At 43.2% G+C, this 18,114-nt stretch overlaps 1 protein-coding gene across 1 annotated transcript in view; it reads right to left on the bottom strand.

The window, feature by feature from the left end:
- Positions 1-18,114, bottom strand: part of aatkb (apoptosis-associated tyrosine kinase b) — a 66,525-nt gene that overhangs the window by 11,125 nt on the left and 37,286 nt on the right. The window contains exons 3-6 of the mRNA XM_034120003.1: positions 9,506-9,647; positions 1,882-1,961; positions 1,128-1,246; positions 535-622 (exon numbers count right to left, since the gene is read on the bottom strand). Of these exons, the coding sequence (XP_033975894.1) occupies positions 535-622; positions 1,128-1,246; positions 1,882-1,961; positions 9,506-9,647 (429 nt within the window). The remainder of the gene's footprint in view (positions 1-534; positions 623-1,127; positions 1,247-1,881; positions 1,962-9,505; positions 9,648-18,114) is intronic.

Raw genomic sequence — 18,114 nt, 5'->3', positions numbered from 1 at the left:
TGTACATTTACAATGTTTTAACAGACCATTTCAGGTTATGGCTGTGCTGGATTAAATGCTTTTTCTTGTTGTTTTTTATATGATGATGGACTTTTAAGCTGCATTTCAAGTGGTACGAGCAAAGCAGGACATATAAACCTGGGTTGAACTGTCACATATTTATAGCAACTGTCAAGAATGTTTGTATTGCCTTTTTCGATCCATTTAGGGTGCTGATGAGTTACAAGATCTAATGCAGACTTTAAGATGAATTGGGCTTCATTACAAATATTATAGCACATATCTTACAATGTGCTCTATGTTATTTCAATATTTTAAGCACTAACTGTGGTCAAGCTTAATTTAATAACACTTAGCAGTAAAAGGAACATTCAAGCCACAGTGTTTTTTAAAATATTAAAATCCTTAAATGAAATGAGAGATTTCCAACAGGGCAGCACTCCTCTCAGATTCAGACCCTTTAACTCGGTGTGACATTTCTTCAGATGTAATCTTAATCAACGCTTAACATGTGTAAGGCCTTGGGATACTCACCAGAGGACAGAACTCCATCACCAGAAGGTAGGGAGTGATCTCTGTGCATTGGGCAATACATGCCAGCAGAGCAGGGTGCTGGAGGGAGCTGAGAGGAGGAGAGGAGAGGAGAGAGGAAAGAGGAGGAGAGGGAGAGAGGAGGAGAGGAAGAGCGTGTGGTCACAGCACATAATGAGGCAGGCAGTGCATTGTTTGCATGTTTTGCACAATGTTATGCGTGTACTGTAGGTTGACTTTGACATTTTTTTTCAGGATGATTTATTTGTTTTTATTACCATTTTTAATGTTGTTTTTAGGGTGTTAGTGGTTTTTGGATTTTTATTTTATTCTAAATAAAGGTGTCTTGTTAGCATGGATGGGAAATTATTATTATTTATGCATGACACTATATAATAACGCAATAATAAAAAAATCCTATTTCCGAATGACATGTATTAAAATAATAAAAGTCAAAAATGTCATTCCTTAAGTACAGTTCCAACACCTGAGAATTGACCGTACAGTCAATTTGACTAAGATGACTTTTCCATTGATGACAGACGGACAATACAGAAATCCAAACAGAATCAATGGTGAAAAAGGTAAACATGTACCGGAAAGGCTTTGCTTCTTCCAGGAAGTGCATCTGGTCCTGCACGCTGCCGCTGGCTTTCAGTTCCTTCACCACCACTTGGGAGGACTTTAAACCTGTGTTCACCTCCCCCAGCAGAACCTGAAACAGTAAATATAGACATATACACACAGGGACCACAAGTACACAGACAAACACACACATGTACATACAAACAAACCCATTGAGTATGGAGTGGGGAGTGAGCGTTACACAAAGACAGACACAAAGACATGAACGATCATGCAGGAGTTCAGGGACAGGAGACCAAGGACAGTGCAGAGACAGACAAATGCAGACAAACACACGTACAGATGGACATACCCAGTCAAGGTACGCAAGGATGGAGAGGACGCATGTATAGTGATGAGTGAACAGTTTGAGTGGAGAGAAACAGACAAAGAAACAGAGAGGGAGAGAACGAGAAAGAACGACAAGAACATGTTATCTGGTTGTAAAAACACCAAACTATGGTCTAACCTGCACCGATGGGTTATTATTCATTTGAGTTTTACATGTGTCCTTTTGGGCTGAGTCTGATATCAAAGGCCAGGGTTTGCATTACACACTCTTGCATTAAAGGTAACTCAGAGTGTCGGCCAGGATCACAGCAGAGACTAACAGCCGTGACATGAGGTTCACTGATCCTTTGATCTAACTGACGGGGAGCTGCAGGGGCGGCTAACAAACCACCGGGCAGGAAGTTATGAAGATTGAGGGTTCAGAGGTGGGCTTACCTTCCCGAACCAGCCATTCCCGATTTCTTTCAGGTAGAGCAGATTGTGGCGGCTGAGATCTGTGGATATCAGGAGGTGGACTGCAGGGAAGAAGAGAAGAGAAAGGTGTTACAGGGATAGAAAACTGAATTGCCATGATGTTATTGTGGTGTTTACACGGCTAATCACATTACAGTATGTTGCATTACAGCTTGTTCACATACTGTGGTAAAGTGGTTTAGATATGTTACATGTGTTTATCCCACCATTCAATGCAGTGATTTCCATATGACTTCTATATGATGACCATAATGATAAAAAATCTATTAGCCGGAGTTACATTATTGTAATGTTAAGCCATGTTGTATAAGTTGCATTATCAAACAGTATGAAAACAACATTAGTAATGCAGGATAGATTCCCTCTGATGGATTACACTATCAAGCTCAAGCTATTAGCAAAGTAAATCGATTTGTATACCACTAGAGGATGGATGGAAACCAAAGGATGCTTGAGACAAAAGAAAACAATGTATAGAACATATATAACTGTATAGACCTCAATTAAAAATAGTCTCCAACAATGTCAAGTAAAATGAAGTAAATGATCCAGTAAGGTACTCAAATAAGATAGTATGTAGAAAGTATACTATGATTAAAAATATATATATAGTATGGAGAATGAATCTGAAAAAACATCATGTAGTATGTAGAATGAATCTGAAAAAACATCATATAGTATGTCGAAAATATGCAAAAAAAACGGCTTAAGTTGAAAATATCGGAAAAATACTTTTTTACATTATATATCTATTATATATTATTTTTCAACATACTTCTATTTCAACATACTATGATGTCTTCTTTTGCATATTTTCGACATACTATATTATCTCTTTTTTTTCTTTTTTCGACACACTATACTATGCCGTGTTTTGACATATTTTCGACATACTATACTTTGTATACTGGTCATAATATACTTGCATATTTATGACAGACATTGATGTGGTTTTTAAAATGTTTTAAAAAAAGAAAAGTCATTGTATGGTATGTCAAAAATATTTAAAAAAGTCGAAGTACAGTCATTTAAAGTGTGAAAAAAGTGGTAGTATAGTACGTCTTAGTTTGTAAGGATGTAGAACCTATGTTATATTATAGCATGTTGCACATATTGAAAAAACTGTCATAGGATAGAGGTATGTTGAAAATATCAATACATGTTATTATTTAGTATGTTGAAAAAATGTAATAGTATAGTATGTCCAAAAATATGAAAATAAATATGGTATAATAAGAAACAATTCATTTATATGTCATACTATACTAAGTCAAACTATTTGAAAACAATTAATAGTAGAGTATGTCTTAAACTATGTAAAACAACTAGAGTATAGTATGTTGAGAAAAGTCATAGTGTAGTATGTTTAAAAATATCAGAAAAAGTCATAGTAGTATTAGTTAAAGATATGGCAAAAGTAATAGTTAAACATGTCGAAGAAATATGAAGAAAACGATTATAGTATGTTAAGAATATCGGGAAGAAAATCATATTCCTGCTAATTGTGAACGTGTACTTTTGAATTTGATTTGATGAACTTGTTCTTGCCTCGTTATTTAATATTGTTTCATTTGTTGTCTTTATCTGTACTGTCACTGTCCTCTAACAATGTACATTTCCCCTCTGTGGGACGAATAAAGGAATTCTGATTCCCATACGGAGAGTCTAGACTAACCACAATATAATATGTTGATATAACTCATAGTTATGTCAAAAAAATAGAAAATTGTCATAGTATGTTACATCATATAGTATTTTGAAAAATGTAATGAAAAATTCATATTATAGTATGTTGAAAATAGTCATTGTATAGTATGTCGAACATACATAAAAAAAGTCATAGTATAAGTATATCCAAAGTTTGGAAAAATGTCACTGTAGAGCGCCAAAAATATGCAAAACACGATACACTATGTATGTTGAAAATCTGTAAAAAGGCATAGTAAAGCAGATTTAAAATATTCGGGAAAAGTAATAATAACATTTTTGGTAAGAATCTGAAAAAAGCAGAGTATTGTATGAAGGAGAAATATGAAGTTATAGTATAGAATGTGAAAAATATTGAAAAAAACTCCAAGTAAAGTACGTTGAAAAGACAAAGGCTTCCTGTTGGTTGGAATTCATGCTATACTTGTTTCTTAACTTTAACATTATTAAACGTATAACTTTAAGTGACAATACACATACAATTAAACATTTTTGAAACAACACAGAACATTCTGAGATAATTCTGAGAATAACCTCAAAAAGCACAGTGGCTTCACAGAAAAAGGATGACTAGCTAGATAGAATCTAGCAGAGTGTATTTACTTAAGTACTTTATCCAGTCCAGTTTTGAAAAAAATGGCATTGTATAGAGTCTAATAGTATGTTGAAAATATGCAGAAAAAGACAGTGTAGTATATTATAAAAAAATGTTGTTGTACTATCTTTTGAGTACGCCTCTATCTACTTCCCTGCTTAACACAATAATGTACTTTTTAATACACTACACACGTATTGTCGGCTACTTAACGAGGGGTTTAATTTAAATAAATATATTGCATTTTTATGGAGGTGAATCATAAACCTCAGTAATACAGACCAAAAAAGAACACATAACATTGAAAGAACGCACCATATCCAGGATCTTTGGTGGACACCATAGATATTCCATTGTCTGTGAAATCGATGGTCATTAACCCTCTCTAACATGATCATCCAAACATGCCAGTGGATGTTGCTGGTCCATGAGTAAACAAAGTGTATTCTATATTCAGGCCCTGTTCTGTCTGACTGTCCTCCAAACCCCTGATGCGTCTCTCAGCATCCCCAGATGACCGGAGTCCTTCCTGCCTGCTGAACACGCCTGCCTGTCCGTCTCAGCTCAGTGAAATGAAACGGCTCTTCCCCCCTCACCATCCATCCCCTTTCTTTCTCTCCGTGTCTCCCACGATGACACTTAGAGTCTGGGCGTAGAGGCGGACAAACTGATCTTTGTGGAGCTGTCGTCGCCCTGCAGACTGCAGCACAGTCCAGTCCCTGTGTGTAGGCCATATTGGACACCCCTGTCTCTCTCCCTGGACTGGTCATTCCTTACACCCACTCACCCTCTCTCCAGCGCTAAGCAGAATAACAACCATTGTTTGGATGCTTGGGGAAGCATGGCACCAGTTAGGACCAGTTAGTAGGCACACACTGGGGCTATTATCCACATGCTCTATGACAGAGGAATGAACTGAGTCTTGGCGACAACAACGTCAAGCAATGGATCCCAACCTCTCCCAGTTCCATTGGTATCAGCCAATCAAATGGGCGATATGAGTGGCTATCAGCCTCATTGATGTGGATCAGAATTTGCCTCATGACCATGCACATTACCTTTGGGTTTATGAACTAACCACATGGTTGATCACTGAAGGAATATAATTAAAGAATCAAAGAATATAACCCCAAACCAAACACGAATACTTTTGTATATTGTAAATTCTACGCTCTTTCCTGAAGAATTCGTTTTGTATGAGTTCTAACCATTAATTTGCAACATTTCTATTCATTTCAGTTTTACATGTAAGAACTTTTAGTTTTTTAGGTTTCACTTCCACTCACAACCATGCCATCTAGTTACCCTCAAATAATAATAATACTGATGGAACAATGATGAGACCTATCCTGGAGGACTATATTATAATATTGGTTGTGTTATGTCCATTGCTTAGCCGTTTTTTATTTGGTTTTGGAATAAAAAGGTAAGTGAGTTATGAAACAAGTGATTCATAGTGCCTCATTACAATAATACATTTGTTTTCATGAACTGCACTTTCAACACGAATAAATAATGATATGTATCCCATGTCTGTCTTAACCTGGTAAGTTCTCATATGCCTTTACAGCCATTAAACTAACTCAATTTCCACCTGACAGCTCTGTCTGGTCTTTCTAAGCTGTTTGTTGCATCTCTCTCTGTAGAATGCACCTAGCTTAATCGCTATCGTAGACAGGAAGTCTTTAGTGAAATGCCAACGGCTAAATCACTAAGAGTCAAATGGAATTCCCATTATACTCTCCAGTCCAGTGCATCCTATCTGCTGAGCTGTCCTTGAACAAATACACACTGATGATGTTTGCCCATTGAGTTGTGTAACTCAATTGGTAATGCCAGCATGTGGAGGATTTAAATGTTGATGTATGTATAATGAATGCAGACATGAGAGGAGTAGGATGTGTTGAATACATGTATGTCCTCTGACTGGAAGAACATTTCATTGTGTGAGCGTGTGCGTCAGATTCATCGTTGTGTGTGTAGCTGTTCACATGTCTGAGTGGGTGTGGGCTCCATTACTCTGTGCAGGAACAGCTGCATCAGGGCGGGTCCTGATGGGGACTGGGCCTCGGACTGAGCCAAGCTCTTACATTACTGGTGAGTCAATATAGTTAGAGGCACATACAGCATCCTAAGCAACACATATAATAAAAGTATGGAAAGTATAAGAGAGGAAATGACATGTAATGTACAAGCTAGCTTCAGTACAGTACAGTATCATAGATTCATTCAGCCATTACATTTCTCACTAATAAAAAAACACAAATCTGTTTGCCCTTATGATGTCACTGGGTGAGGCAGTCCTGGAGGAGCAATAATGAATCCCTGACCCCGACCACTACTGTAATACCATATGGTTGCTATTATTCACACGGCATATGTGGAAGGGCCAGTTCAATAAAACCACAGAACATGGTGAGGACATTTTCTCGCACGTTATCAAGCCTTGCAGAATGTTTGGGTTTTGAAATGTTTTTGTCTAATACCTTTCCGATCAATAATTCCTTCTTTATAAAGGAAATTCTCTTTTCCTCCCTTCAATTGACATATTTGTTGTTTTCCAAAGAGGATAAAACAAAATCTACAACAAGGATATACTGTTTAGAGAGAAAATATATTTTTTGGGATTTGGGTGAACTTCATTTTTTTATTATCCAGCTTGTGTTATATAGGTTTTTGTAAATGGTCTTAAAAAAGGCTAAAATCCCAAAGTCTCCTCCAGAGGGAGTTTCTCTCCCACACACTCCCCCCCTGCCTGAAACGCCTCATTGGACTGATCGACATAGTGACATCACTACGGAACACTGGAGCTTCTGTTGGCTAGCGCTCCAACCTATTGCACGTGATTAAGGGGCAAACATCTCTTATGCTGCGTTCACACCGGACGCAATGCGATGTTTGGGGGCGGCGCGATTAAATGTAAAGTCAATGGAGAGACGCGGACAGACGCAAATTCGCTCCGACGGCGAGCATGAAGCGGTTGATGCGAATGTCGCGGCGCGATTGAGGCGACTGGAGGGGGCCGCGACAACGGCTCGAGTTCAATTTTTTCAACTCGAGCGTCAAATTCCCGTGACGCGATCTCGCGGTAGCCAATCAGCGGTGAGGATCTCAGCCTGCCGTCACTGACGTAGAACCACAAAACCAAAACATCAGCCGTTAGCTGTTAGCACTCAGAGCTCACAGCTCCTCATATCTGTTCAGAAACTAGACAAAAGTTAAACAAGTACAAACCACAGACTGTCTGTGTCATGGCCAGTACAGTCGCTGGTTTATTTATGTCTGTAGGCCGTTGTTGTGAGTGTGGACGGTCGGATCATATACTGCGTTAGCTTAGCCTGGTCGATCCGATCTCCATTCAGAAAACAAGCATTTTAAAAGGTGTCTCGCCTGCCGTCTTGTCTGCAGACTTGTCAAAGCATTAATTCATGGTTGTTACTAACCGGTATCAGTATGTTGTTACTTCGGCATCATTTAGAAACGTGTATTACAATTAAATAACGGTCAAATATGTTCATTTTGTTGTAGTTGTAGCCCCCGAGTCAGCGCGTCTTGTTTGAGTGATGCGAGTAAACACAGCTGACAGCCGCGGTGAAACTCGAGCGTTTAGAGCGATGCGATAGGAGCGATTAGAGCGAAGCGAATATTCGCATCGCGTCCGGTGTGAACGCAGCATGAGTGGTTGACAAATCACAACAGAGCAGGCCAGCTAACCAATCAGAGCAGACTGGGCTCTGGTTTCAGACAGAGGGTGAAAAGAGGTGCTGCAGCACAGGCAGTATGACACATGTCACAGTAGAGACACTAAATACTATTATGAACCTGACAATGAGCAGAATAGGGTCCCTTTAACTAGCCTGGGTACAACCATATGATTAAAAGAAAATTAAATTCAACTTGAGATTAGATCTTGACTGATGTCATAGTTGACTGCGTGGGCATGATCCATTAAGACTCACAACACTCCAGTGTCATAAGTTTATCAGGCAGCATCAGCCCATTAACGCACAAAAGGAGCATTGTCACAGAGTAGCAGAACGAGAGAAAGACGGCGACAGAGTGAGGGAGGAAAGCTCTCACTGGGGTGTTGTGCTCGTGCATGCCTGACATTCCAACAAGCAGCAGTGTAGGCTGGCCGCTGGGACTTTATTACGCAAGAGGCAGATGTTTGTGGGAGAGAGAGAAATCCAAAGAGCACAGAGTCCATTCTGTGGGGACCTGCAGTGAGGGATTGTGGGATAGGTGGAGACCCAGCTGACCGAGAGCAGCGTCAGGGCGGAGCTCACTCCGGGGACACACTTTGACAAACGCCAGATACACGCTCATCGCTCTCACATTACTCTCACACCCTTGAAATGTACTTGCATATGTAAGAGTCTGGCAGTTTTACAGAGTAATTGCAAGGTTTGCATCAGAGTGAAGACATACATTACAAAGCACTGACACACCGTCAAAATGATATAATGAGTGGATATTCTTTGACCACAGATCCATCTAATATTCCCTTTCAACAGGAGGGATAAAGCGTAAATGCTCTAAAATGTAGCTTGGGGATTTTGAAGATTTCATGAGTGAGAAGAAATAGCAGAACAAGTTCTCAAACTCTAAATTATCACTTTAACTGTCCCTGAATAATTATTATCAACTAATAGCCCCATGCTTTTTTTAAATGGGACATATTATGCAAATGTTCAGGTTGATATCTGTATTTTGTGTCTCTACTGGGACACGTCTCCATGCTTTAATGTTCAAAAAGCTCTTTATCTTTCTCATACTGCCTGTGCTGCAGCACCTCTTTTCACCCTCTGTCTGAAACCAGCTAGGTTAGCTGTCCAGCTATGTTGTGATTGGTCCACCATTTAGGGATGTGTCGGACATTTCCCGCTCATTAGCATACCAAGTACAATGTGTTGAAATGCTAGCCAATAGCAATGTGAATGTAACATAGTTATACCACTACTAGAAACTTTGGGATGTTAGCCTTAGCAGACCATTTACATGCACAGAAACTTATAGAACACACTACAAGAAAGGGAAAACCTAAAAAGCATAAAAGCATAAAAGGGCCTCTTTAATCTGCACCCTTGCAAATAGAAAACTATTGTTATTGTGTGATTTTCTTCTTATTTCACCAAAACTACAGCCTGATTTTCTAAAGAATGTTTTAATCTCACATGCTCACGTTTAGTTTTCTTTTACTTTGGCTGCACCTTATATGTTTGTTTGAAGTAGATGGAGCCCTAGATGTTCAAATGAACAGAACCAAAGTGAAGCTCCACCCACCTGATCGAGCAGGCTGCTTTGACAGCGGCAGGGACACCTCGGTGAGCGGCAGGATGTAGACGTCCGGGCTGCCCTGGGAGGCCGACGAGGCCAAGGTGGACATGTCTGCATGGTACTCCTCCCCCTCCCCATTCTTGAATTCCTGGAAACAGATGCATGGAACAGGTTGCTTGCATTAGAATGGCAACTAGTTATTTGAAGGGTCAAAATGTGAGGACATGTGAGGAGGAAAAATTCACAAACATGACATAATCTACTTGTAGAGGCATTGTAGGTCATAGCAAATCTACTCCATGCAATATGTAATATTTGGCTGCATCAATGTTCATGTAGAGATGAAAAACCCCACCACTGATGGCTGATTTTTTGGCTTGACCGTTGAAGAAGAGCTGAGATAAACTGATGCAAGCTGTCCTGGCTCGCTGCAGTGTTTTCTTGAGTTTTAAACAAAGCCCCAAAGATTATTTGTGCTAAGATTACATGTTTCTCAATCCTCCACGCCGCAATTAAGCCTGATGGGTTTCAGCACTGGGATGCTTTCTGGACGCATTCACAGCCTGCAGTGAATCACTCTCACGCAATGTCATATATTTTAAAACTATTTAATATCAACAGAATAAGCATATTCACAAAATAATGTATTTGACGGCACTTCTTAAAGCTGTACCCTGATCCAACTTTAACCTTCAAAGGACAACAACTGCACCAAGAGAAGATTTATGAATAGGTCTTAACAACTGTGATCGGCAAATGAGGGTTTTTACAAGAGACTAGCCTCATCACACTGATAACTTTCAATAAAGATTTTTAAATGTATAAAGAGTAATGAGTCACTTTGGAAGAAACTACTAAGAAGTTGCATAAAAAAAACACAAGAAAACGTTCCAAATGAAATTGAACGTGTCAAAAAAGGTCACATAGATAAGAGAATTTTTTTTCTATGAGAAAAGATTGTTCAAACATTTAAATGCATTCATGTTTTTTTTCTTTCTCTTTTGCTAATTTTCCTTACCAAACTTTTTTTTCTACCTTTTAATGGATCAACATCATTGGGTGGAGCAACTTTCCCCAAATGAAAAACTGTTCTGTAATCACGTAATTACTTTTGGAGTGATGATACGGAGAAGATGAATAATGAGAACAAAAAAGAAATATATAAACGCCAGAACATTCTGGTTTTCTTTGTCAGAGTGTTAGTGTGAAGGGATCATTCTGTCTTTAGGAACTCAGGGACACATCACAGGATGCAGCAGAGGAGGGGGGGGGGGGGGGGGTTTGGCTGCATCCACCGACCGGATGTCAGAATAAAAGTCTCTTAGTTAGAAGCTGGAAAGCAGTGGGGTCTCAACACTGGAAATATGTGACCTGCTGCAGCCCTCTGCAACACACACACACACACACACACACACACACACACACACACACACACACACACACACACACACACACACACACACACACACACACACACACACACACACACACACACACACACACACACACACACACACACACACACACACACACACACACACACACAACACACACACACACACACCTCAATCTCACACTTCATCCTGTCCCCCAAGAATGCGAGCACATACACAGTACACACATGTGCAAGCTGCAACCCCCCCCCCCCCTCCCTCCGCCTCAGATCCAAATCTTCACACGGCCCTGCTCGCCCTCCAACTCAACATGTGGTTTTACTCACATCGACACACACACACACACACACACACACACACACACACACACACACACACACACACACACACACACACACACACACACACACACACACACACACACACACACACACACACACACACACACACACACACTTTTGTTTGATAAAACTGAACTTCATTACATTTCATTGTTAATTTAAAAACTGCAACTACTTTGCAAACTCATAATTATAATGTACAGTATCCTATGTTTATATATTTGTAGTAATAGGTTAGTCTATAACAGAGTATTTGATCTTATTCTGTATATTTTAAATTGGGAATTCTGTATTCGATAGATAGTCTATGTATACAATTCGTTTTTATTTTGTATTATTTTAAACCATGTGCAATGCCTCGTGAACATGCTGCTGCAATAAAACAAATTAAATATAATATAATATAATCCAATCATTAATTTATAAATGTTCTTTCACAACTCAATAGAAAAAGGTCTTTAAACTGAAAAAAGTAAACAAATGAACAGATATTAAATCGTTTTTTGATAGGCAAAATAAATCACTTTCTTACATTTCTACGGATCAACATTTGATTAGGTATCTTAATCCTATTTGATTTCCCTGATGCATGAGGCTTAGTTTTTCTGTGACCCCCAGTTATCTTACCTTTCCTCAGATTCCACAGGGTGGGATGGCAACACCCTCAGCTTAGTTTTCAGCATATCTGTCTCTGTCTTTCTCTCTCACACAACCATAAAACACACACACACACACTCAGGGTTCCCATTTGTGTGATGGGAGCAGGGCAGCAGGAGGGTGGTGGTGCCAGGGAGGCATCATCTCTGCAGAGAGAGTCTCATTGTTGAGTCCAGGAGAGGAGGAAGAGGAGGAAGAGAGCTGACCACTGACTGTCCCCGGGACTGATAGGGATGGAGGGATGGAGAAAAGGAGGAGCAGGGGGGGAGGAAGGAGGAGGAGGAGGAGGAGCGCTATCTCCCAGCTCACAGGCTAGAGCGGATGGGGTTGTCTCTTGAGGGAGAGGAGGAGAGAAATTGAGCCCCCACAAAAATGTGAGGGAGAAAAAAATACAAGTGGGAGGATGGGGGGAGGAGGAGTGGGGGGGTTCACATACTATACATGTGACATCACTCCCCCTCTCTTCCTCTCTCTTTCTCTCTCTCCCAAAAGCCAAAGAACATCTGCAGGGCAGTCCCCTTCCCCAGAAAAATGGACAACACACACACACACATTTTTTGGATAACACTTATGCGGATCATCCTCAATCTGCTTTAATTCATGACCTCTGAACCTGACCTCCACCTTCATAATTACATGCCTTAACCTGAAAACTTATGGAGCTTTACATGCATTAGGCTTGTTTAACTGTTCATAACAAATCAGAATGCGCATAGAATGAGTAATCCTAAATTGATCACTAAATAACCACTACAAATGATCCTTAAAAAAACAATTGTTGTCCCAAATGTTGCTTTTTTGCTTCAGTCTGCCATCTTCTTAATAATTAAGGGTATCAATAACGGGGGGTTACGTATTGTAACCCTTGTTATATAAGCACAGGCGGAGCCCTGTACTGGACTCTATGGGTACTAGGGGTTTCACCAACTAATCGACTAGTCGACTAGTCGACTACCTCTACCACTAGTCGGCACTGTAGGCCCTAGTCATCTAGTCGTGAACAAAATGGAGGCAAACGTGGGAGATGAGGATGCCGACATTGGCGCTGAGGTGCTGCAAAATGCTCCAGCAAAACACGTCCGACATTCAGGGGTCCTCATCTAATGCGCAAATGTGCCGCACCTATGCGCTCTACAGTTTCAGTTTTAGCTCCGGCGCTAAAAGTTCACGAGCGTGCTCCACTAGCACCCCCTCTTTGAACAGCTGTTTGGACCTCATTTCGAGAGCAACAAGAAAACACAGGTCAACAGTGGCGCGGATGAGCTACGGGATTACTGCCAGCAGACACCCCATATCCCCACAATGGATAACCCTCTGAAGTGGTGGGCACAAAACGCAAAACGCTTCCCCCGTTTAGCCAAGCTTTCCAGGAGCTACCTGGCTACACCAGCACCCCAAGTGAACGGATGTTTTCCCTGGCAGGCAACACTGTCACCCGACAGCGGTCAAGCCTCCTTCCCTCACATGTTGATGCTTTGGTCTTCCTTAATGCAAACCAAAAAACCTGGAAGGGTGGACATCGTTATCGAGGAGGACAGTGACAGCGAGTAAAGTGTTGCGCAATGCGCACTGGATTTACATTGCATTTATGTTCTTAACAGTTTTTGCAGTAGATTTGGTGAGTCCAGTTACTGTTTTTTATTTAATCAGCCAGGTAACCCATGTAACCCAAATTAAAATGCTGCTTTGTTACAGTGTTTAACATAACTGTTATTGCAATACAAAATACAGTTTTACACCTCTCTTTGTGTGTCTTTATTATGACGTAACAACTAGTCGACTAGTCGACTACTATTTTGAAAAACTTGTCGACTAGTAAATATTGGAAGTTGTGAAACCCCTAATGGGTACTACCTTATCCTGCGAGCATTCTCCTACTGAGATTTCTATAGACGTAGCCGGCCTTGGGGCGGGCCTACCTGAATGTGTGCGCATCTCACCGTATAAAAGGAGGCCTCGCCTCCTGACTATCATCCTACACCTCTCTTCAGCGAGAGGAATAGGACAGACAGTGCCCTGAGTAGAGGGCTCCGCCTGTGCTTATATAACAAGGGTTACAATACGTAACCGCCCGTTATGTCTCTCACAGGCTCCGCCCTCTACTGGACTCTATGGGTACAGTGGGTGGAGCCCTGATGTATACGCGCACTGTCGTCCAACAATACCATTCCACCCTACTGCCCCTGACCGGCTTTTCTGGTCAGCAGCTGCTGCCCCACACTCTCCTTTACCCCGGTTGTGACCATGGAGAAGTCTGGGCCGCGGCTGGGGGCCCGGGAAAAACGAAGGCGCATTACGTCCGGGGAGGGGGTCAGATGCCCACTGACCCACAGCCCCTCCCCCCCCCCCCACCAGTCCCGTGTTGCCCCAGCAAGCACAGACGAGGAGAAAGAGCCAGACATGTCCAAGAGATAAAACGTTATGAAGGGGCCTGGCGTTGAAACAAGACGCCGCCGTGCATATGTCCTCCACACTCACACCGTTGAACAAGAGTGTTGACACAGCCACAGCCCGTGTAGAGTGCGCACGGACCCCCGTGGGGCAGGACCTCCCCACCTGTCCGTAAGCATGTGCAATGCACTCGCAGAGCCAGCTTGCCAGGTGTTTCTTGGACAGAGCTTTCCCGATCACCCCGCCCCCGACGCACACAAACAGCTGATAGCGCACGCACCGGGCAGAGGAGGTGCCGTTTAGCTTCCCCAGCCCCACTATGGGGTGGAAGATTAAAGCCCCCCAACTGAATAGCCCTCAAACTGTCCATCCACTTTGTTAACACACAGCTGAGTTTCCATTCCCCATAACATTGTGTTAATGGACAAACCCTCAGCTGTGGGGCCGCAGCTATGAAGCTGTGATACTCTCTGTTGACCCGTTCCGCCGCAAAACCCCCCGTGAAGGGAAGATTTGCCCATGGAGGGTCGACACAGAAAAGGCAGATTATTTACTGAGGTCCCTGAACGTACCGCGCTCCATCATAATGCCCTTTTTACCATTGCGGTAAACTGCATTAACCGGAGTCTTTACTCTAGGCGTAGTGTGTTCTACTGGGGTCCCTGAACGCACCGCCACGCGCTCTTGTGTGAGCGCGCGCTCCGCCATAATGCTCTCTTTACCACTACGGTAAACTGCATTAATTGGAGTCCTTGCTCTAGGCGTAGTGTGTTCCCTGACAGTAATACGCCGGCCATAATGCCCCTGTACCCGCATAGCGCTTTGATAGCACTCCCTGCGGTTTATCATTCTCATCTGCGCATGCCCACTAGCCACCTCCTTTACAGGAGCTACGGCCGGGGCGGCGAGTGGGGAATTTGTACAGTTAACATTACGTGTAAGTGTAGCATTGTGGAAACAAGGGACACTTAGACTTGGATACAGATCAACTTTCTTTTTATTTGTAAAATACTTTGTCGTGATCTGTGCATTAAACAGGGAGGAGGCGGGATTCACCCTTGCGTCCCGGGCGGAGAGATTCTCTCCCCCCGCCGAGATGCTTCCTCCCCCCGCCAGTCAGCTCCGGGAAGACGGAGCACCCCACCCAGCCGCTCTTTGCTGCTGAGGAGCCTGCCGAGGTCGGGCAGCCCGTCCCCATGAATGCCGGTACGCCGGTTCCACGGGATGGGCTATAGAGGTGGAGGGCGCCTCTCCCTCCGTTTCACTGTCGCGCTGCGCTCCCTAGCCTGCAGGGAAACCCGTGGAGGAGCGCGCTGCGGGGCCTGAGGAAGAGCCAGCGGTAGCATACGGCTAAGCTGGACTCTCTCTTCCTCTAGACGGCTGAAGCGCTGGGTGACCGAAGATATCGACCCAAAGAGCCCCTCCGTGGAAACGGGGGCTCCAAGGAGATCCTCTCGGTCCTTCTTGGATAGGGCAGTGAAATCTAGCCAGACGTGACGAGACGCCACTGTGGCCAAAGACATCACCCGCCCTGCTGCGGTGGCCACTCCGTGGATCAGATTATTCATCTGACCAATGCAGCGGTCCGGATAATCGCTCCCGTCCTGCTGCGGGAGGGCGGGGGCGTCTGCCTGAGGGGTAATCAGGGAGACGCCCAACAGCAGATTATTTGCCGCAGCCGCCATCTGCGTACCGAGCCTGAATATCTTGTCGAGATATTCCAAGGTGTCTCGGTCCCGGGGCAGCGGGGGCAGCGGGGGCAGAGGTCTCTTACCCTCCGCCCAACCAGCCGCCCACGGAAGCAGATGGGCCGCCAGGCTCTCGTCGAGGGGGGGCACACCGGGACACGCCGTGTCGGAGTGGCCCTGCACCCTGATGATGCCCGCCATGGCGGCTACTGGGGCCTTCGTTTTTAATGGCTGCTGCCATGTCGCCTCCACACACTGCCAGATGTCTGGCAACGGGGGCGAGACGAAGGCCGGCTGCACCGGATGTACCGGGCCGTAAAACCCCTGTCTCAGGTGGCTTACAGGCCTCGGTGGCAGCGGTGGGGGGAGCGGTAGACCTACGCGCTCCGCCGCCAGGGTCATCACCGCTGAGTCGGACCACCGGACAATGAGGCGTCCTCGTCCTCCTCCGGGACCGGGGCCATCTGGCCCCATGGAAGGGTGAATCGGAATGGCACTTCCCCATCTCCCGGCTCAACCACCTCGAGGTCCTGATCCTCCGGCTCCTCCTATGGGCCGCGCCTGGAAATGATCCCCGCGATGTTGGCGGGTTTGCCGAGGGATCATCTGGCACGTATTGCAGGCCAGTGACGGGTCCAGGCCGCCCCCGGCGTGGTCCGGCCCCATACACAGGAAGCAGAGGGGGTGCGGATCAGCTCCCGCGATCAGGTTCGGACACTCGGGCAGGTTCTATGGTCGAGGAGTGGCTCCATGACTTCTCTTTTCACTTTCTCGTTCGTCTCAGTGGATTTCACTTCCGCCGCTGAATAGAAAGGGATGACGATCAGGAGGCGAGGCCTCCTTTTATACGGTGAGATGCGCGCGCATTCAGGTAGGCCCGCCCCAAGGCCGGCTACGTCTATAGAAATCTCAGTAGGAGAATGCTCGCAGGATAAGGTAGTACCCATAGAGTCCAGTAGAGGGCGGAGCCTGTGAGAGATATAACCTGCTTTAAGGTTTATTTAAATCATTTTCCCCTAAATCTAACACATTTAAGCAAAATGAAGGCCTTAAATCAAGAGGAATTTATGGAACCCTGAATAAAAGGGTGTTTGTTAAGATTATAGCATGATTAAAGAATGTGACAGTTATTTAAGAACGTTTCTGATTGGGGAAATTGTTAACATTTAAAATTAAAAAAATATGGAACTAATTCCGCTTCTTTTTTGTTGAAGGTCAGATCCATGTTTTCTTAAGGTATTTTAACATGTTATCTTGCCCTTTCGTACGGTGGCCGAAAGTGGTAAACGGCCTTAAACACTTACATTAGAACAAAGGCGCTGCACTTGCAAAAAACGTTGCAAGTTTAAAAACACAAATGTGCCAAAATATATGCAAATGAAGAAACATATTCACTGACTGACTTGACAACTCATGAGCAGTATTTACTGTATAAACAAAACGCAGCAATTAAAAAACACTACACAAAACTACAGTAAAGGGGACACTAAAAAGTGACGCACACAGCTGGGACTGGAGCGCTTGTTGTTGTTCGGGATTATAAAGTTGGCCAACTGTCACTGTTGGCAGAGTTAGCCTGTTTTTAAATGTTTTATCAGTATATTTGAATTGACTAGGTTAGCTGCGTGAGCTAGCTAGCTAACAGCAGATCTGCAATAATATCGGAAGGAGCCATGTGATCACATTGTTAAAATAAGCCAATAAAACTTAGATTTAAGGTTAGTTTCCATTGACAGTTAAAGGTTGAGAGTTTATTTGAATGTAAGTGTTTTGAGCCGTTGTAACATGATTGCCCCTTTTGGCCATCGTAGTTTTGGGAGTTTCATTCTCCTTAAACCATAATGAAAACGTACAACGACAATAGTTATTTCTTTAAAGGATTACTTTGACATTTGAAAAGTACAGTTATCTGCTCTTTTGCAGGGGTTAGATAAGAAGACAGGTATTCTTAAATGTTGAGCTATTCCTTAAAATGTCAAAAGAATTTGCAAATAAGATGACTTTCATTTGAACATATTTTTTAAAGGTCAGAATATTCAATCATAGAAATCAGAAAAGGCTTTCAATGCAAACTTTTTACTGCAAACTTTTAATACTAAAACAAAGTCAAAACCCAGAAACTATCCCGTTTCAACTGAAAGGAT

This window comes from Trematomus bernacchii, unplaced genomic scaffold (genome assembly GCF_902827165.1).
Source record: "Trematomus bernacchii unplaced genomic scaffold, fTreBer1.1, whole genome shotgun sequence".
NCBI classification, from domain to species: Eukaryota; Metazoa; Chordata; class Actinopteri; order Perciformes; family Nototheniidae; genus Trematomus; species Trematomus bernacchii.
The sequence above is the reverse complement of the archived record's forward strand: the minus strand, read 5'-3'. Positions and strand labels throughout refer to the sequence as shown.